At 40.1% G+C, this 22,732-nt stretch overlaps 1 protein-coding gene across 4 annotated transcripts in view; it reads left to right on the top strand.

Annotated features, from left to right (window-relative positions):
* The window catches only part of ITSN1 (intersectin 1), a 221,290-nt gene that overhangs the window by 176,888 nt on the left and 21,670 nt on the right, over positions 1 to 22,732 (top strand). For all 4 annotated transcript variants that reach the window (XM_089677961.1, XM_089677960.1, XM_089677958.1 and 1 more), the window contains 8 exons: positions 508 to 629; positions 4,370 to 4,476; positions 4,948 to 5,131; positions 7,192 to 7,290; positions 9,385 to 9,552; positions 14,288 to 14,500; positions 18,881 to 19,002; positions 21,880 to 21,962. In XM_089677961.1, coding sequence (XP_089534087.1) covers positions 508 to 629; positions 4,370 to 4,476; positions 4,948 to 5,131; positions 7,192 to 7,290; positions 9,385 to 9,552; positions 14,288 to 14,500; positions 18,881 to 19,002; positions 21,880 to 21,962 — 1,098 coding nt within the window. The remainder of the gene's footprint in view (positions 1 to 507; positions 630 to 4,369; positions 4,477 to 4,947; positions 5,132 to 7,191; positions 7,291 to 9,384; positions 9,553 to 14,287; positions 14,501 to 18,880; positions 19,003 to 21,879; positions 21,963 to 22,732) is intronic.

Below are 22,732 nucleotides of genomic sequence, written 5' to 3'. Positions count from 1 at the left end.
TTGTTGCTATTCTGTCTCTTAGTGTTACAATACACCTACCATTCGATTTTTAGACTGATCATTTCTTTGTGAGTGGGCAAACATTCAAAATTAGCAGAGGATCAAATACTTATTTCCTTCACTGTATATAGTCATTTTAACGGGACCTGTATGTTGGAGATTATGGGGTTGTGCTATTTTGTGAACTGATTTTCGGTTTTTGGTACATTTACCTGTAAATATGACCACCTTCCAGGCTAGAGGAGCTTATGGTCCTTCGAAAAACTCTGCCATTTTGTGATAGTGTCTGTTGTGTTCCACCTGTGAAAAATCGAACTTAATATCACAAAATAATACTGGCGACCCTCTAAACAGTAACACAATCCCTAAATTGCCCATATAGTAAAGCTCTAACATTTCTCCCTATCCTGCCATTTTTTTTTTTTTTTTTTTTTTAAATAGACCTTATCACTGCAGGCATGAGGGGAGCTGCTAGTACAGAGATTTATGGTGTCCTTTATATTTCAGGGTGTGCGGATCTCCACCTACTGGACATGTTGAGTCCCACAGAGAGAAAACGCCAAGGTTACATTCACGAGCTGATTGTGACGGAAGAGAATTATGTGAATGATCTTCAGCTGGTCACAGAGGTGAGCTAAATAGTATGAACCAGGGTTCCTCTAGAGGATGCCAGGGGTTCCTTGAGCAATGAGCAATTTCTGCCTCTCATTTCTCACTGACACCATTGCATTTTTAGCTTTCTGTAAGGGGGTAATTCTTCCCAATTATCTCAAGTGTAAGGAACATTCTTCCCACTGACCATCACACTAATGCCTAAATGCCAACAGCCCCGAAATGCTCGGGACGCTCACGAATTCTTAGCAGCTGTCACAAAATGTTTTTGTCCCGGGCAGAGTCCCGAAAATCCCCATTTATCATATGCCAGCCCGCCTTGAGCTGCAACGTGTGGCTGGAGTGGACCCAAGCAGAGGTATGTTCAATGCTGCAATTTGGGCTCTCTGCATCTCCATCTCTGGGGAAGATCATGATGGCTGATCTCTCATGGGGGGGGGGGGGGGAAGGAATCAAACCGCAGCAGCCATTTGGGGTCATAATCTGGTGGGGAATAGCTGTCAATCATATCCATCCTGCATGCATACACAGACAGTCATTTCCATCCTGCATGCACACACACATACTCTCGTATCCATCCTGCGCACACATAGTCATTTATTTTTATCGGTCATGCTGGAAAATGCGCGAAAAACGTCCGTTTTTCGTGGACATGGGTGGCGGCAACGGAGCCGAATGAATTTTTAGTTTATCGGCCTAAGTCATCTCAGATCTATTTGACCACACCCCCTTTTTAGCCACACCCAATATTTAACATATTTTTTAAACCTTGCCAATTTTTCGCTTCACACGCCACATTGTTACTCCTACCTCACCCATAATATATGAATGCCCTGCTCCTAATTAAAGTAATGCCCCACCTACAGAGGTAGTCTCACAACACAGAAAAAAAAGTGGCCCTAAAAATTTGTTTCAAATGTTGGCAACTATGCTACTGAAATGTAGATATAGTCATTTTTAGCAGGGGCTCCCTGGAACTGGAAAGTTTTTTTTTGGGTTTTTTTGTTTTGTTTTTTTCCAAGGGTTCCTCTGTGTTGAAATCGTTGAGAAAGGATGCTATTACCTATACCCTTTATACCATGCCTTCTCACCTGTCCTATTATGGTGACATACTTAAAATATCAACAGAAGTGGAACTTGGAGCTCTTTGTATAAGCTCAAGCATTACATTTACATGTACAAAATGTGAGCTTTTATCATCCTTGTGACAACTACCATATTATGGTAACCATTTTTTTTTCCATGATACATGAAAAGAAGAGGGGGGAGCCAAGCATTTCTCAAAGGGACTCTAAAAGTGCAGGGTATATATTTTTTATTTAGGACTGAAAATATAAAATAATGTTTTTACATCGTAAAGCGGTAATAAACCCAAATCCATAAATGTAATATATTGCAGTTTACCAATTCTTAGATTTTGTGGCTGCATCCGTTTTCTTTTGTAGGGTTGTTTTCACCTGCTGATCTGGCCAGTAACGCACATTAACCAGAGTGCCTCCACTCTGGATAAACAAGCACAAGGGGCACATCTGGACAGCATCATTGTCAGTTAATGTATTTTTAAATACATTAACAAAGTGAAGCCAGACTCCAGCTAATAAAAAAAACAGCTACAGTGGTATTTTTTTTTTTTTTTTGTCTTAAAGGTTTTATATAAGTAAATAAAAGCTGACCATTGTAAGCACCCCTACTAGTGTTAAATGGTTTGTCTCATCTCTGTAACTGATAGTCTACTGGATAGCGTGTTTTTTTGAAAAACAAGACCTACTGACTAGATCACCAAATAAAAATGAATGAATGAAAGCCAAAAAAAGAATTAATTTAGCCATCACATGTAAGAATTGGTAAGCTGCAATATAATAAATGTTTGCTTTTGGGTTTAGGTATTCAGGTAAATAAGAAATAGTGCATATGAATCTATACCCCCTTTTATGTGTTTACCTGCCTATAGTGCTCTGTTGAATATATTGGAGTTTAGAGAGCCCTCTGTAACGCATTCCTTCTACCATACAATATCAATAAACTATGGTGTTGCTCCAGGTCAGTCTAAACCTGCCCTCCACAGTCATGTGCTTGTGTAGCTTGTCACTAGCAATCACTATTTCAGAGAAGGATAACAGCACATTGACATGTTCCAAAGTGGCTTATTTATTGATCCATAGAATCAAATACACAAGAATGAGCAGAGATGTGGGCATGGCATGACCCATTTTCTTTTGAATAGCCATCTATTCTACTTATTTACCAACTGCTTTGTTCAGATGGAGCCTTGTAGAGTTTCAGAGGGAGAGAGTCTGAAAGCAAGTAGCTTTTGCTGTGCCTTCTCTTTGGAAAAACCATAATGCTGTGGGAACAGTGTCATAGGTGCATCCCTTATTAAAGGAGTTGTATGAGGTTTAAAAAAAACAAAAAAACATTCACACTCACCCCTATGCTGCAGCATGAGTTCCACATCAGCTCTAAGACCAAGATCTGAGCGATCACATGACCGCTGATTAATCAGTTCTCGGGCTGCCCACAGTAGAGAGCAGTGACTGTCTGTCAACGCTTTCCGCTCTGCTCCTCCAGCACTTGAGTGCCAGGCTGGAGAGGAGTCTGATGCTGCTGGTTCTGCTCTCAGCCACATGCTTCCAAAGCCTGGAGGGGCTTTGCCACATCAGATTAGAGTAGGCAATAGCCCATTATAGGCTGACTGAGTAACAGAAGAGCAAAAGTGTGACCCACAAGAGAACTATGTCCAAAGCTTCTCTTTTAAATGTCATTTAATATATATATGTGTGTGTGTGTGTGTGTGTGTGTGTGTGTGTGTGTGTATCTATGTATGTAATATATATGAGACCCAAGACCAGTATACTATCCCTCTAAAGTGATATATGTAACTAGCAATAGCAACTAATCCTGATTTGGCTGCAGTGGATCACTACAGTTTGTCTAGGTAGACTGGACTTTTAATGGCTTTGGGTGGAGATGGTTGTAAAAAGAATGTGGCTTTTCAAATAGCCATTGCTTTTCATAAGTGAAGATGGTGAGAAAGGTTTAAAGGTGAAATCTGGGCTGAACAAATGTTGTCTAAATCCACAATGTGTTTTCTTACTCGAATCTTGTGTATTTCTTTCAGATCTGTGCAGTAATCAAACATGAAACAATTCCTGAATTTTGCCTCTGTACAGGAGTTTCTTGTAATAAAGACCAGTCACTTCTGCTCTCTATCCTTGTACAGAGTGACTAGTCTTGTATCTGCCCCCTCCTGTAATTTATGGCACACAACCTGTAGTGGTTGAAACTACAGGGTCCCTACTATAACTTTGGAAACCCAGATATTAGCAAAATCTTGTGCAATGACCAAAGTATTTGGTGCACAAAAAGTAGATTTATAAATGTTATGTGCTCATAGTTCAGCTTTAAAGTGAACACAGGATCTGTGTGTTACACACATTATTGTAAATCTGCCATGGCAGAACCACAGGGGCTAGCATCCTCCTAAAAATACTATTTAACAGGCTTTTATTCTTACAATATGGCTTTAATACTTTCTGCTGTTCAGGTATATCAAAGAAAGGTCAGAAATCCTTATCTTAATGCTTCCTCTGGGTCAAGGGCATGAAAGCCTGACAGCCAGGCAGTTAGCTTTTTTGATAAAGCAATAAACAATGGGAGCATCCATATCTCTCTCTTGACAGGTTTCCTTGTTCTAAGGTTGGAAGCAATTGTTATACACACATACTGATCACTGATATTGGGTGGGTCTGCATTTCAGACATTCCAAAAGCCGTTGCTGGAATCAGAACTTTTAACCGAGAAGGAGGTGGCAATGATATTTGTCAACTGGAAGGAGCTGATCATGTGCAATATTAAACTGCTCAAGTAAGTAGTGTTTTATAGCTGTTAACAGTCTGATGATCTTTATAAACTGATTATTTTAAGTTTATCTTCAAAGAAAAGTAAAGTGTGGAGGTAGTTCCATCAATCCAGAAAGCAGTGGGTGGGACTAGATGTGGCAGGTGCTGCATGACAAACTAAAGGCTTGTAAATCAGCTGTGACAATGCTAATAACTACACTTCCTGCAACAGGTTTTCATCCCATGTAGTGCAAGCAGGTATAGTCTACATGAGGGTGACAATGCTGCTCTGAATCCATACGCTGTGCAGCATCCTTGCCACCCCATCACAGGAAGCTGCATTAGGTGGACTTCAGTAGCAAGCTCAACAGGTGTTTGTGAGATTTGTAATGGGCTAAGAGTGAAATGTAGGTGCAGATACATTTACAATACAGTGTTGCTGCACAGATATTTTGGAGGTCATTCTTTTTCATTTAACTTTGATTTTTATACCAAGGGCTTTGCGAGTTCGCAAAAAGATGTCTGGTGAAAAGATGCCTGTGAAGATGATCGGTGACATCTTGACAGCTCAGTTACCGCACATGCAGCCATACATCCGCTTCTGTAGCTGTCAGCTAAATGGTGCTGCACTCATCCAACAGAAAACCGACGAAGTGCCAGAGTTCAAGGAGTTTGTCAAGGTAAGAACTTTAGGACGACTGTCTCGGGGTGTTTATCCCAAGGCGACAGGCTTTGCATATTGTTGAATTTTATGTTTTCAAAGGTTAGATTTTAGAAAATGTATTTGTTATATAGTAAAGCTAAATAACCATTTAATTCCTGTGTGATAAGTGTTCTAAAGCAGGTGTGTCCTTGCTGACCATTTATGGTGGTACAGGCCCCCATAAACATAAGATGACCGGATAGGAGCTGTTTTAGGCTGAGTTAAAGTATACCTTTAGTTTTGGATAGAGTGCCCCCATTATGAAGATTCACCCTTTCTATCTGTTCTGATTACGGTGATCAAAGAGAGTGAAAGTAGAAGAGAATCCCAAATTTTGGGTTGTTACCAGAACTGGAATAGAGGAAAAATCTTCCAATGGGGACACTAGTTCTGGTGACAACCAGGGATTCTCATTTCTTATTTTGGCTATGGGGCAGGAAGTAAAGGGAAATCTCCCCAATGGAACACAGAAAAACAAAATAAAACAAATGTCATGGTTTTAACCCTTGTGCTGTCCAAAATGAAAAACAAAATTTGACCACCGGAACTGGTTGAGTCTTGAAATGAGGAGAAGTAGTCAGAGATGTTTAAAAAAAAAAAAAAAACTTGATCTTTGTTTTCCCTCTGATAAGCTGGCATTGAAGGTGTCCTAAAGTTCATGTTAAAAAACATATACAGTAAAGCTCTGCAATACATGCACATTTCCCTATGTTGTATCACATTAAAGTTCCCTCAAGTACAGGAAAATACCTGTTCATCTACCAGAACTGTACACCACTACTAATTTTCTCTTGTGGAATTACTCCAAATGGCATTTTGTGTTTAGATAAACTTTAAATATGTGTCTTCCTGGTCAAATCCAGGGCCTGGGTCATGCCTGCATATTGAACCACCAGCTATAATGTCTTTGGCGGTTTTACACGTCCTATGTCTAATACAGGCAAGAAAAGGCTTTATCCCTATGTAATGTAAAGAAAGGTTTAGTAAGAGAATGGGCCCATTGCATTCATGAGTTATAGAATATGGAATTTCTTGCGCTTACCACATTTATCTGATATATCTATTTTTTTTAGTGTATATAGACTCAATGACAAATATGTAAAAAATGACAGCTTTATTAACAGAAAATAAAATTTGATATGTTTTAAAAAGATATGCATGGGTGGTATTCTTGACTTTTGCACAAAAGCTGATACAAGTTATGTTACCAATACAGTGGCGCCTATCCAACACAAAAAACCATATATACCAGTGAAAACAAAATACATGCAGATTCCAAAATATGCAGCTGCCCCTTTAAGTGTAAAACACTAGTGATACAATATGCTGACATATAGATAGGCACTTGCCAGATTCCTAATAATACATCAAAATTACATAAATACAAATTTGTGCAGAGTAGAAAACAAAAAAAATGAGAAGTAAAAGCCCACCAGAATGTATAACCCAACATCACACAATGATGCAAGCCCTTCAGTGGATGTGGGATCAACCCAATCTCCCCATCTCTTCACCACTTGTGTCCAAAAGAAATGCGCACTCACCATAGGGGTGTTGACCCCTTTTTACGGGTTGGTCAAACAGAGTATGATCTCCTAAGGGTGCTTTAGGTCAAGGAATGGATTCCATGTGCTTCTTCAAACGATCAGCTTAATATGGCATACACCGTAACGAAGCAGGGAACATCCATTAAAAGCATCACTTCATTACTGAGTGTGCCATATTAAGCTGATCATTTGAAGAAGCACATGGAATGCACTCCTTGACGTAAAGCACCTTTGGGAGATCATATGCTGTTTGAGCTGTGAAAAGGGGTCAAAACCCTCTGGTGAGTATGCATTCCTTGTGGACACAAGTGGTGAAGAGCTCATCATTGTGTGGTGGACTTTTACTTTTATTTTATTTCTAATTTTTTGGTTTTCTACTCTGCAGAAATTTGTATTATTCGGACTCTAGCAAGCGCCTATCTTTATTTCAGCATATTGTAACAAAAGTTGATGTATTCACACATTTTCACATATTTTCTTCTCTCTACAGAGGTTAGCCATGGATCCTCGATGTAAAGGAATGCCTCTGTCCAGCTTCATTCTTAAACCTATGCAAAGAGTAACTAGATACCCTCTAATCATTAAAAATGTAAGTAACAAGTTTCATAATGTAAGATCTTCTGATTCAAAATCCAACTCCAGCAATAATTTTGCTTTTTAGTATTGAGAAGAGGTTGTCACTGTTGATGAGAGATGCTTTCATTTTCTGTTCTGTTTGAGGTTTGATTTTTTTCCTATGCATGTTGGAGGGCTGCATTTATAAGTAACATCATTTTCATGATTGCACTCCCCTAAATCTAAACCTGCTGACAAGACCAAACCAGATTCCCTAGCTGTATGGATCCATGAGAGCATGATTATATATATATATATATATATATATATATATATATATATATATATGTATGTATGTATGTGTATATATATATATAATGAGAGAGAGAGAGAGAACACAATCAAGAATAGAAACACTTTATCACCAAAATTTTAGTTGGAGAAGATTAATCCTTCATTCCAACAAAAATGTTAATTTATAAAAAAAAAAACTTCTAGTATTAAAAGAAAAGGCTTCTCTGATCACATAACCAATGCCATGTCACAATTGCATGGTGGGTGGTGCTTCTGTGGTCTACAGTGCAGTTTGAGGCTGAGCAGGACTCCAGAATGACATCATTTCCAGAAGTGTAAGAAGAATTGGCAGCTGATGGAGTGGTGCTTGAGTAAGGCAGTGATGCAGCAAGGTTATTAACGGGCAAGTGCCTCTTTATTTTCCATGAAGACTGAACAGTACTTTTTTAAGCAGATCTATATTTCAAATCTGAAGCCTGACTGTCATTTGCGTGCTTTAAAGTGAATTTAGTCCTATTTATTTATAAAAAGGTAACCTAAGCATATATAATTCCTGATTAGTAGCAGCTGAGCATTTCCACAAAGTGTCAATGAGTGCCTAGGTACGCTTTTTCCTTCTAATCTCACTCAAGCCCATCCAGACTTTGATATTGTGTTGTTTTCTGATAAGGGTGTTATTGGTGGACAGTTCTAGGAGCTTGAATAGCTTATATCTAGCAGCTCCACTAATGAAGGTTGCCTCACAGTGCCATAAAATGGATTGAAAAAATTGGCCTGAAAATTAGACTGCACGGCTATGTTTTTGATATTTTTCACACTCCAAGATCCAGGAGAGGATGTCAGCACAATGCTAAACATAGGACCATATGCTCTAACCTGTACACCCTCATTAGGTACCTGACAGAATTATTATACATGGGCTACTTTTGTTTCCAACCTCTTCCAAGATGCTCTCTTTTTCCTATTGGTTTGTATCTATCTACTGTGTCTTGGTTACTTCTGTCTATTGAACCAGGAATGTTATCTGGATTTACCATGACTCTGTTCTTTAACTGTCTGTTTTTAATTTTGGTAAAGAGTAAAGATTTATTCTTTATATTAAAAAAAAAAGTTGGCCTTGGCAAAAAAAGCTGTGCAGAATGCCTACCGGAAGTACTGTACCAACACTACAAGCAAATGGCAACCACTGCATATTATAACTGGCCTTTGCAGCAAGGAGCACATGGAAGGGTTACACATGTGAGACAACAATGAAAACATTTCCCAGCTCACTTACCTGCCAGCCTGCAACAAACTGAATTATCCTGTCTAACAATTCACTTTAAAACCAGCGGTTTAGTTAGCACACATTTTCAAATATATGCGTAAACTGCAGAGGCGACGTCACAGCACTTCAGTGTCCTACCTCTATACGTTTTGAGAGCCTCCAAAGTTGGAGCACATATATAATAATGGATAGATTAAAGGCAGGTATGCCTAGAGCGAGCCCACTCCTCAATGTTATAGGGGCGCACTGGACACTCCGCAATAATAAAATGGCAGTGAAGGTGTCTAGTGCGTCCCCACACCAATTTACCAACAGTACAAACAAATGGCAACCACCCCAAGCTATAATTGGCCTTTGCAGCAAGGAGCATATGGAAGGGCAACATATGGAAGTACTATACCACCCACAACTAACTTGTCTGACAATGCCAGAAGGATAATGTTTTTGAAGTCTAGGTCTGCATTAAGTGTATTCAGATATAATAATAAGAAATGTGGACTTGATGGAATTATTGTCTATACTGATGCACAACAATTGAATGACATATGAATCTGTTACATTCTCCAGATTTTAGAAAATACACCTGAAAATCACCCAGATCATAGTCATCTGAAACAAGCACTGGAGAAGGCAGAGGAGCTGTGCTCTCAAGTCAATGAGGGTGTCCGGGAAAAGGAGAACTCTGACCGACTGGAGTGGATCCAGGCACACGTGCAATGTGAAGGCTTGTCTGAGGTACGTCTCTAGAGGGTGCTACTCAGCTCACACTCCTCACCAGACAGGTGGAGGGGTGCTTTAAAAAATCTGAAAGTAGACCCCTTCCAACTACTGTTTATATGTATGGTTCTCTCCACACATGCAATGCATTTCTCTTGCTGTGTGTGGCCAAAGTAGATAATAGCTTTTAGTTCTAAACTATGAAAACAATGCATTTTCCATATTTGCAGTAGGTGACCCATTGCAAGGAGAGTAGGTAAAATTGTTATACCTTGGTCATATCTGTTTTTTTAGCTTTAGAAAGCGTCATAATTTCCATTAGACAAGAAATCCTAAATGAGTTAAGCTAAGCGCTCAAGATAAACTTCTAGCGAGAAGGCACATTACACCGAAGGTAGAGTATAAGATATGTGGGGAAAATTCACAAGAGTGCTGGAGGGGTTGCGAGAAAAATAGGCACATTATATCATATATGGTGGGAGTGCCCAAAGATCCAAGGTTTCTGGGAGATAATTGTCCAACTAATTGAGAATATCTCCGGGATAAAGATAGGACTGGACCCAGCAGTATGTCTACTACATAGTACAGAGTTATCAGTAAATAAATACAAGGATTCGGGTATATGGTGCTACCTAAATGCGGCGAAGGGGTTGATACCTAAGTTTTGGCATAGACCAGAGGTGCCGAAGATAGAGGACTGGGTGGAAAGAATTAATAAAATTTGTAAGATGGAGAGACTGTGTTATATGCAGGAAGACAGGATGGGGTTGTTCTCTAAGAGGTGGAGAAAATGGGAAGAATTTATGGTGAAATATATGAAGTAATTATGTGAGAAAGATGAAAGGATTTACACACTCTATATTCTCGTATGGAAGAGAGGTAATAGAACTATGCAGAGTGGGTGGGTTTACATGGGGGGAGGGAGGTTTTTAATTAGGGCGGGGGGGAAATTAGATAGAGGGGGGTTGGTAAATGGGAATAAAGATAGTTAGAAATGTTATTAAAGATATGCAAATTTGTATGAGAATAATGATGAAATATGTATTATATATGGAAAATAAATAAAAATTTAAATTAAAAAAAGAAAGATAAACTTCTAGCATTCTAACAGATCTTTGAATAGACTTGTCAGTTGAGAATGTCCCCTGTGGGGTATTGCTCTATCTTGTAAACCCAACCTAGTAGCTCATTATCTTGGGGGCAGAGGGAAAGTTGGCAGGCGCTTGTGTGTGTATATATGTATATGTGTGTGTGTATATGTGTGTATATATATATATATACACAGTTGTGTTCAAAATAATGGCACAGACATCACTAACCTGATCAATCACTGTTTTTGGTAGAAATTATATTTCTACATGGCAAATAATTTACTAGCAGATGTAGTAGAGTAATAGAAATCCAACAGACCCAACAGTCATGACATGCATGCTGCTGATTCTGTGTAATTGAATCACTAATTGAAAGGGGCATGTTCAAAATAATAGCAGTGTGGAGTTCTATTAGTGAGGTCATTCATTCTTTGAAAAACAGGTGGCAATTATTGCCCTTATTTAAGGAAGGAAGGCAGCAAATGTTGTACATGCTGGTTACAGTGCATTTCTCTCTGAAATTCTGAGGAAAATGGGTCGTTCCAGACATTGTTCAGAAGAACAGCGTACCTTGATTAAAAAGTTGATTGGAGAGGGGAAAACATATAAAGAAGTGCAGAAAATGATAGGCTGCTCAGCTAAAATTGATAGCAAATGCTTTAAAATGGCAACCAAAACCTGAAAGATGTGGAAGAAAGCGAAAAACTACCATTCGAATGATAGAAGAATAGCCAAAATGGCAAGGACAGTGAAGCATGGTTGCGCAAGCATCATGATATGGGGATGTTTCTCATACTACGGTGTTGGGCCTATTTATCGCATACCAGGGATCATGGATCAGTTTGAATACATCAGAATACTTGAAGAGGTCATGCTGCCTTATGCTGAAGAGGAAATGCCTTTGAAATGGGTGTTCCAACAAGACAACAACCCCAAACACACCAGTAAACGTGCAACATCTTGGTTCCAGACCAACAAGATTGACGTTATGGAGTGGCCAGCCTAATCCCCAGATCTTAATCCAATAGAAAACTTGTGGAGTGACATCAAAAATGCAGTTTCTGAGGCAAAACCAAGAAATAGAGAAGAACTGTGGAATGTAGTCCAATCATCCTGGGCTGGAATACCTGTTCACAGGTGCCAGAAGTTGGTTGACTCCATGCAACACAGATGTACAGCAGTTCTCAGAAACAGTGCTTATACAACGAAATATTCATTAAGTGATTCAAAGGAAAGCAAAATCTTCAAACATTTTTCAGTTTATATAGTGAATGTTTGAGTTTGTAAAGAAGAATACAAACACTGCTATTTTTTTGAACAGTTTAATATTCACTTTTCTTCAATTTATTTAGAGGAACAACACAAATTTGATATATTTTTCTTCATGTTTTGATTTGGAATAGAATGTGTAGTGTTCCCAATGCATTTGTGTGTATGGAAATAAAAGTTATTAGAAGGATTTTGAGCTTTATTCACTTTTTACAACACACTGCTATTATTTTGAACACAACTGTGTATATATATATATATATATATATATATGTGTGTGTGTGTATATATATATATATATATATATATATATTCATATTCCTGTTTTTTTCCATAGCATAAAAATGTTGTATACAATAGTCGTAAGGACAGATTATAAATTCAGATATATGAAACCAACAGGTTTCGGGTGATGTTTCATTTCCATTTGACCAGCCTAAAAGTTTGTGTCCCTGTGGTAGGCTGCCTGCCATGTCACGGGTGTAACATAAATTAAAATAGGTGCACTATCCTTTTAAATTAAAATAAAAACAACTTTATAAAACACAATATGATTAGTGAAAATTGTATTGCAACCCCCCCCCCCCAAATATAGCAATAGTATATGACAATATATAGTGAAAATAATAATAAAATCAGTGCAAACTAACAGAGCAAGTCCCAAATTGAACATGTGAAATGTTCTTGAGCAAGACTTATTCTTGTGAAATTGGTGACCTGCTCAAAAACACAGTGTGCACAGGTGTCCACTTCGATGTGTCCACAAGCACTCAAACTCCTTACTGGAAATGTGTGATCTCAAGAGACCCAAAGTGCCTGGCTATCATGCAGCTCTTCTCTCCTCAGGTACTCTTGTGCCTCGGTAGCCAAGATCACAACTCATATGGAGCACAACTCACATGGAACAAAAAGACAAATCCCATAGTGTAGTATTCAAACACCATTACACTGATGAGAAAAATGCTACTCACATTAGATATGTAGAGACCAACATGTATGGTGAAAACACCACCGACGACCTACCGGTGTGCATGATGATGTTACATACCATACCCCACCCAACAAGTTTTGTTGCTAAACATACATGGTCAGGAGAAGAGAGTTGGACGTGTAACATGGCGCAAAAGGTGGAGTTGGCCATTAATGTTTATATTGCTTTTCAAATGTAGCCACTGCGATTAATCTTTTCACTTTAGCGACCACAATCCTAATATATTCATATTTATAATAAACAGATATACTAAGGTCATTAAATATATTTTTCCTTGCACTGTGCTTGTCAGCCGACTGCTCAACATGGTTTACAGGAGGTGAAAGAGATGGCAAAAGAAGTAGAACCTTGGCAGCCATGTTTCCTGTAGACGCTCATCAGAGGGCTGTATACTATCACCGTGAATTTAGAGAGGAGAGTTCAACTGTGTATATGGATGTTGATTGCAGCTATAAGATAAGTGTAGGATGTGTATGTGGGAATTTAATTCAGGTACTTAAATTTCTGCCTGGGGTATGATGTAATTTGCAGGCATTATTTTATTCCTAAAAGGAGAACAGAAGACTTGACACTTTAGCTCTCAAAAATGGTGAAGGTCCCCATCTTACACCGCAGAGTAGACCAAAGTCAGACAACCCAAAGTGGAAGGGTAGGCAATGTAGCCCTCCTCAAATCCGGGAAATCCAATTCTAAAACAACAAAAACAGAAAGGGTGCAAATGCCTAGTGCATTATCTTAGGGAACTTTATTGGTAAAGCAAATAGAATTATGTTCACGCCCAGTAGGATGAAGGCACGTAAACACACAGGCACAAAGTACATTCGTCCGCTATCCCATTCCAGTTGGTGGATGGATGACCGAGCCTGCTGATGCATTTCGGGGAAAACTGGCCCCTTTCTTCAGAGCTATGGCCAAAAGTTGGAATGGGCTAGTAGACAAATGTATAATGAAAAAAGTATAATTCTAAAGAAAGTATTATTCTGTTTGCTTTACCAACAAAGTGCCCTAAGATAATGCACTAGGCGTTTTCGCCCTTTCTGTTTTTGTTGTCCTGTCAATAGAAAGAAAGGAGATCCTGTCCTCGGCCAGCTTTGCTGGTATTTACAACATGATATTTGGATCCCAGTCTTCTACTTTGCTGCTCTCGTCCACTGTGTGGTCTTAGCCTCTCCTGTGATGGTGGATCTTACCCTACTGTGCAGACCTTTTCTTCCAGTGGCTAAATGTTCTTTGCGCTGGCTACATGCACTGTATTCTTTAACAGGACTATAGTATAGGTCTGTTATGTCTTCCATGTGATTTAATACAGATAGAGGATTGTGTGGTGCCTAAACTATGCCAAAATTATCCTTCTCCTTCACCTTCTAACTTCTAGAATCTGTTCTGTGTTTTTCACCTTTAGCAATTAGTTTTTAATTCTGTGACGAACTGTTTGGGTCCACGGAAGTTTCTGCACAGTGGAAAACTATACAAAGCAAAGAGCAACAAGGAATTATATGGTTTTCTTTTCAATGACTTCCTGCTGCTAACCCAAATCATCAAACCACTTGGATCCTCTGGCACTGACAAAGTCTTCAGCCCTAAATCCAATCTCCAGTACAAGATGTACAAGACAGTGAGTGAATACCTAATTTTGTGTAGGGGTATATGTTGTGTGTGTATTACCGTTAGGAACGAATTGTTGGTTTCACCACTGAATTATGAGAAGATGTGAATGACTTTGTAAAATGCTGCAGAATATAGGTCTGCAGTATAGGTGGCTAAGTAAGAAGCATTTAGAGTGTCTGTCCCAGGGAAACTGAAATGGAAGGGAGCAGGGGGTTGATGTGATTCTGTTTTTGCCTTGCCCAGAAATCGACCATCATTGTTATAACAGTGTAGGCTTTTCTCTTGGTTTACGTTGAGGTTTTTAAGGTCTCTTTCACATGGGCTTCAGCTTTATGAGAGCAGTGTGAACAGCAAGCTTGGACAATGGTTTTGCAGAGATTTCAGCAAATTTTGTTTAAGTTTTTAAAAGTACCATTCAGCTCCAGTTTGTAAATGTTGAACTCAGATCCTAATGATAATGCTTATTGCCACTTTACTAGCAGGCTTCAGTAGGTTTTCAAGAAGTGCTGAAGCTGCCTAGCAGCTTGTTTAACCAGTTGCTGGCTGCAGTATAGCAGAATGATAGGTACAGCACGGTCAGCTAGTTCTGGGAGGGCATCTATTGATGTCCTCCTAGAACCCCACTCCCCTGCCCACCCCGAGGCAGGCATTGGTTGCACTCTGTGATTGCTGTGTCCTTTTGGACACAGCTGATCACAGATCGAGGTAAAGGATCAATCACAGCAGCCCTTTACCATGTGATCAGCTGTGGCCAATCACAGCTGGTCATATTGCAAACAGACTTGACAGTTATTGGCAGTCGCTGTTACAGTATGAGGAAAGGAGAACTGACAACCGGCAATTCTGACAGGCACATTTACACTGATTACCAGTGCCCATCATTGCCGCTCATCAGTGCAGCCTCATCAGTTCAGTCTATCAGTGCATAACAATGAAGAAGAAAAATTATGTATTTGCTAAATTTTCTAACAGAAATTGAGGAAAAAATGTTTTTTCTTTTTCAAAATGTTCAGTCTTTTTTTTTTGTTTAGCAGCAAATACAACCCTCAGTGGTGATTAAATGTCACCAAAAGAAACTTCTATCTGTCTCAAAAAAATGATAAAAATTTCATTTGGGAGCAGCGTTGCGTGGCTTCACAATTGTCATTCGAAGTGCAACAGCGCTGAAAACTTAAAATTGGCCTGGGCAGGAAGGAGGTGAAAGTGCCCTGTAGGCAAGTGGTCAAAGTGGCAATCAGCACTCCCATTAGGATTTGTGTTCAACATTTACAAACTGGAGCTGACTGTTACTTTAAAATCTTCAACAAAGCTTGCTGAAAATCCTTTGTCAAAGCTTGTTGTTTATACCTCTTTTATACAAGCTGCAGCCTGTGTGAAACAGGCTAAATAGGTGAATTTTCTTCCTCTCAGTCAGTGGTGTTAGGCGGAGTGTCAGAATACAAGGTCATCCTCCGGATTACAGGACATAGCGCTGGAGTCATTGTTTAAGTTTTATAATCCTTCAACATCCTGGACAGGTTGTCAGCTATCATTGAGTTGAGCAGAAGACAGACTGGGCTGACACTACTGCTTTGGCAGGGAGAGAATACAGCTACATAACAGCGCAAACACCTATCCCTGAGAGGCCATGGTGTACCGTATATCACCTTGGGATCACAGATTCAATTCTGACAAATGCCTGTTTCTGACAGGTGCTTTTTAGATTGATTCTTTCATGATGGGGTTCTCCATTTGAAGCAGCTTTATTCCTCCTACAGGGCTGCCTACTGGGTAAAGAGCAGTGAAGCTAAAGCTCTCATACAAGAAAGAAACAAGCGAGTGCACGGTAGAATATAAAGCAGCTAGCATGAAAGGATGAACCCCTATATCCTCAAATGTAAATATAATGTAAAATGCAGCGCTATAATAAAAAGAAATAAATACATAAACAAATAAAGTGACAATAGTGACCAATAAGTAAGTGGCTGGTTTGATCTATGGTGGAGAGGGACCATTTGAGCCATCCCTGTAATGCTGTGAGAGGCCAGGGGTGGTGTTTGGTGTCTTCCCTGTATGCTGTAAGAGGCCAGTGGAGTTCCTTTCCTGTTTCCATATTATAATCACACCTACCATGGAGGAGTTGGATACAATATTATGCACATTTTATATGCGCTTCTGGTGAGTGCATTCATACAGCAATACCCTAGCACGGAGTCACTTGCACAGATTTTTTACGGAGCATATTTGGACTTTTTTGGTTGTTTTTTCATAATTTTCCTTGTAGTATATCTATGCTGGACTATTCACCATTGTCACTTTAAATATATATTTGTATACATTCATAATCACCATTCTCGCTATTGCTTGGCGAGACACTTTATGAAATATTGTTCACGCTAGCGCCTAATTATATGTGCTTCACTTCCGTACTGGTCACTATTGTCACTTTATTTGTTTGTGTTTATGTATTTATTTCTTTATATTATAGCGCTGCATTTTACATTTTATTTAGTGAAGCTAAAACTGTTTGTGATAGTAGAGCCTAGGATGCAGTTCAGACGATGATACGTGGCAGCTGCAGTTTAAGTAGTTTGCTCCATTAGGAAAGTCACTTTAAAGCATTTAAACTGTTGAAAGCAGGTCTGCATGTGGGTGTGATGGTTGATCTGTATCCTTGCTTTTTGCAAAGTGTTTGCCTTAAATCTTATGTTATGTAGTGCAAAAAAGTTTTGTTTTTTTTCACTGAAGAAATAAAAAGAAAAAATGGATGTGCAAGTATTTCTTGTTCAAAAGGTTTTAATGAGAATTTTAATTTAATTGAAAAATAGTCATAATAGTAACAAGCAATATAAGGTCAATAAACAATATATAGCATTGTGACATAATAGTCTCTAGTACTGTCTGTTTGTTTATTCATTACATGCAAATACTGGATAGATGAATAAATACACAAATTATAGAAGTCCTATCCTCCTCCATGTTTGTTAGATTTTGTGCTATCTGTCTTTCAATGCTGATACCCATTATACAATAATCTCAAGGAAAAGAACATAAACATAGAAGAAAGTAGGAGAAATGAAAGAATAAATGGGGATGTCCATAACTGGGGACTTAGCAGCACACCAAGATGCATGGCAAGACACTACTGTGTGTTGCGGTACACTGTGGTACCAGAAATGCAGTAGCTACAACTTTGGATCTGGTGTGGTGCATTTGGCTGTCCATTCAAATGATTGGACTGCCTTAACTCCTTACAAAATGCTTGTTTTTACGCACATCACAACTGATCGGCCAGGTGTGGATGGGGCCGTACTGCTCACAAAAAGCCATGAACCTCATCTGTGCCATCATAGAGCAAGAATTATTATATGACTCAATGGGGTGGATTTACTAAAGGCAAACAGACTGTGCACCTTGCAAGTACAGTTGCACCCATGTTTCTTAGTAAATGTCAAGGTGGTAACACTTAGGTTTGTAAAGAATATTCAATCAAGTGAAAAGGAAATGAAAGGAAAAGTATAGTCAAAACTATTTTGGCTATAATTTTCGTGGGGATCACAGGAGTGCTGTTTGTTCTGCACTCCTGTCACCCGATCTCAGCCACCAGTGGGCTAGGGTTACTCAGCAGAGCCAGTCTCTGGAAAGATCCCGACTTTACAGTCGAGATCCAACCAAATGCCTGGACCAGCAGGCTCAGCCTCTCAGCTGAGCCATCCCACCCCCTCCATAGCCCAGCACTCCAGGTAGCACTGGAGGGGCAGAGCAGAGAACTGGAGACTGACCATCACAGGCTCTCTACTCACTGAAGGATGAGAACTGAGCAATCAGCGGTGTTTGATTAATTGGTTCTCAGTCTTAAAGTGGGCGATGGACAGATGCAGCATCAGATCGATGCTGCATTCATCTAGGTGAGTACAAATGGGTTTTTAAAAAAAAAAAAAAAAACATTTTTGCTTATACATGTGATTGGATGATGGAAATCAGCAGAGCTTTACCAAATTCACTAAGGTCTGGGGAAAATTAGTGCAATTGTGCTTGCAAAGTGCACAGTCTATTTGCTTGTAGTAATCCAACCCCAATGTTCCCATATTTTAAACATTTCAAGTATGTATCGGGTAGTTTTGCTGTACGTTTTCCATTCATCATCATCAAAGAAATGTTTTAAGTCTGCAAACTGAATAGTAGTTGTTCTCCATTATTTAGAAATGATTTGTTTAGTTGCTGCTATTATATATTTCAGCAGTTTATGTTGATGTTAGTTTCCTTCAGGATTTTATTTTGTAGTATTGCCTGGGCGTTTTTCCCAAGGGATGTTGTATATGTATCATTCAGTGTCCAGCATCGTTCAGCTATCTGACAAGTCTATCAAACATGCAGGATTTATTATCAATATGCCTTCTCTCTGCAGCCAATATTCCTGAATGAAGTTCTGGTTAAACTGCCCACAGATCCATCAGGGGATGAGCCCATATTCCACATCTCTCACATTGATCGGGTGTACACGCTGCGGGCTGAGAGTATCAATGAGAGGTGAGGATGTTTCTGCACTTTACAGTTCCTAAACTTTGTATATAGGTGTCTGCATGTATGGTCACGTGCCTTGTAGAGGTCTTGGGAAACCCTGAAGCTCAGGTAGTTCTGATAAGTGAATAATTGTGAAAAAAAGTGAATAATCCTTCATTCCTCCTACCACTCCATCCCCCACAGCCACTTCCACCTGTGCTACTACCCCCTCCCTCCTAGATTGTAAGCTCGAAAGAGTAGGGCCCTCTAACCCCTCGTGTACTGTTGTTGTTGCTGTTCTGTTTCTTGTATTGTCCCCCTCTATTGTACAGCGCTGAGCAAACCCTTTGGCACTATATAAACTCGATGTAATAATAATAATTGCTCCTGACCTCATCCCATCCAACAACATCCATTAGTCTGTGAGGCTGTCCATAATAACATTGAACTAATATTGTAGGAAGGGAGGGGGCAAGGCCGAGTGTGACTTTCGGATGTACTCCCATCCACCTTAAAGAGGTGGCGATCTACCTGAACAACATGGGAGAAGTCAAAGATCTCCAGGCACACTGTCACCTCCTCACACCTGATTTAAACCTCTAATTGACAAACTACCGTGTTGCAATTGCAAGGCAATCATGAGTTTAAATCAGGTGGTAAGGAGGCAACATATCGTGTAACACACTCGCTTTTCAGAGGAGCAGCAGTGCCTTCTGCACTTGTGAATGAGCCCTTAGGTGCATTCAGCAGCAGCACCCTTAGGATCGTTCACATGTATCGTTAGGGGGTGGGAAAACCCTGTGCTTGATTTGCCGTTTATACCACCCCCATTCCCTACCCCCTTTAGCCGCTGACGCAACATCCAAAGGTGGACATGTGCCCTAGCATATCTTTGTGATATGATCATTCTTCAATAAAAATAGCATTTCAGACGATATTAATGATCTGCGGCGTGCTGGCAAATCTGAACATTGATCCATTCAAGTGAATGGAGCCACTCTGCAAGCGCCCCATAACTGCATGCTTCTGCGGGGTCCAAGAAGTTAAAGCAGGTGGTGAGAAAGCAACACAATGCTGCCTGCTTTAACTCCTTTTTACTGCACAAGGTTGCACGGCACTTGCAGAACGGCCTGATTCACTTGAATGGGTTATGCTTGGCAGGCTCTACACCGATCAACCATGACAGGGCGTATAACTCCTGCTGTGGCTGTGACATGTGCACCCCTAGCCACTGCAGGTAAAGGAGGTGTGGTTGGGGTGGGGATTGGTAAAAACACGCCTTAACTATGTTATTATACCACCCCCCGAACTGCAAATGTAAATAAATCCTTACTATTCTGAGCCCCCCCATAGGGCTGCTTTCACACTGATGTGTGCTTTACCTGCACCGTGGGTGCAGCGCAGTCCATCTGTGACCTTCCTGTGTTACCTACACTTTGCCATAGACTTTTTTTTTATATCCTGCAGGTCTGGTGCACTTTCTGAAAGCAAACCAAAACTGCATTCAGGAGTTTTGGTACACTTTCAAAAAGTGCACCAGACCTGCAAGATACAATAATAGTCTATGACAGAGCACAGGAAAGCTTCAGGCACACTGTGAGTATACCGCAGCATATCAGTGTGAAAGCAGCCCTATGCTACTTTCACACTGATGTGCCCTGACCACGATCTACTGGTGGATTGCGATCTACTGCTTGCTGACTTCCGGTACTGTTTTGCCACAGTTTTTTCTTTTGCCACTGTTCTCCTGTAGGCAGCAGTATAACCCAAAGGCTAAAGACTTTCTGGGGTTTATTTAGTAAAGCTGAAGAGTGCAAAATCAGACCCATTTCTGCATAGAAACCTACTGACTTCTTACCTCAACTTGTTCAAGCTTTGTCAATAAAACCTGGAAGATGATTGGCTTCTGTACAGAAGTGAGCCTGATTTTGTACTCTCCCGCCTTAGTAAATAAACCAGATCTCTGTGCCTCTCAATAGATTCCAAGGAAAGGATTTTATGATGAATACAAAAATCTTATTCTTGTTATTCTTCCAAAATGTAAATATTATGAATGGATTTAAATGAAATATTGTACATTTAAATAGGTTATTTTTTTTGTTTTTATGGAAATTTTGAATTTCCCATCACTATCTGTCTTGGTGGCTGTGGTCATCAGGACAAAAAAAATCACAAATCTCCCCAGAAGGCAAAATAAAAACCTGACAGGGATTTCAACTTATTCTTTTTTTTTTTTTTTTTATTTATTATTATTAATATTATACAGTATTTATAAAGTGCCAACAGTTCGCTCAGCGCTGTACGTTACAAAGGGAGACAGAACATGCGACAGTACAATAACAATACAATGTGATACACGAGGGGTTCGAGGGCCCTGCTCCTTGGAGCTTACAATCTAGGAGGGAGGGGATGGTGGCACAGAAGGAGATAGCTGTGGGGGATGGAGTGGTAGGAAGAGTGGAGGAGGTCGGGAATTAGCAGGGGGTGGGGTAGGCTTCCCTGAAGAGGTGGGTTTTCAGGCTGCGCCTAAAGGAGAGGATAGTAGGTGATAGTCTGATGGGTTGGGGTAGGGAGTTCCAGAAGATGGGTGACACCCGGGAGAAATCCTGGAGGCGGGCATGGGAGGAGGAGACCAGGGAACTAGAGAGAAGGAGGTCTTGTGAGGAGCGGAGTGTACGTGTTGGGTGGTACTTGGATATTTATCTACAAAACGATTTGTGCTTTCGATACAGTTTAGTAAAATCAACAAGCTAGACAATGATTGGTCTACTTAAGACTGAATTTCCTTTCAATTTATAGCTAATATATCCTTATAGTAAATAAGTAATATATAATAAATATTAGATGCCATGTATAGATTGCCCGTGTCTCAGTAAGAATGACGTTTGTGTGTTTTCTTTGCAGGACAGCGTGGGTGCAGAAAATCAAAGCTGCCTCAGAGTTGTACATTGAGACCGAGAAAAAGAAGAGGGAGAAGGCTTATCTAGGTAACAAGCTCAATCATTACAATCATCTGAAAGAAGTACAACACTGGCCTACCGCTAAAGACGGGGCTGAAACACATACGTATATAGGAACTGTAAGGGTACTCGATAAAAGACCAGTAAAGCATGCATACGTTCTCATGGCTCCTACTGCTGTGCTATGTGACTGCAGAATATAGGAGGGTAGCAACACTGTTTATAATGTGCTATACCCCTGGTGCCCAACTTACTGCTCTTTGCTATATGACGTGTGGCCCTTGGACCTCAGCAGTCTGTAGTGGGAACATTGCTTGGGGTAATAGCATTGATCTCTATAGCCTCATGTAACATGTTCCCAGTTTCATATTGTCCTCTTCAGCATATCCTCAGCCAAAAATGTAGCGTGTCCACGTTCTCTGACCCTCATTTACTCTATTAGACACTTTGGTGATGTCAGGGGGCCGCATTTTAGCTCATAAATTTGGCAACCACTGTGCTATACCATTGCTCTACCTTGCTTTTGCTCTTTGATCTGGTAGTAGGGCAGCACAGTGGCTAAATGGTTAGCACTTCCGCCTGGCAGTACTAGGGTCGCTGGTTCGAATCCCAACCCCGGCACCACCTGCCTGGAGTTTGCATGTTCTCCCTGTGACTGCATGTTTCCTCTGGGTACTCCGGTTTCCTACCACACTCCAAAGACATGCTGGTAGGTTAATTGGCTCCTGTCTAAATTGGCCCTAGTATGTGTATGTATGAATGTGAGTTAGGGACCTTAGATTGTACACTCCTTGAGG

Source organism: Staurois parvus, unplaced genomic scaffold (genome assembly GCF_062004578.1).
Source record: "Staurois parvus isolate SC_StPar_1 unplaced genomic scaffold, SC_StPar_1.0 ptg000195l, whole genome shotgun sequence".
Classification (NCBI taxonomy): domain Eukaryota; kingdom Metazoa; phylum Chordata; class Amphibia; order Anura; family Ranidae; genus Staurois; species Staurois parvus.
Note: the sequence above shows the minus strand (reverse complement) of the source record. Positions and strands in the feature narration are given on the sequence as shown.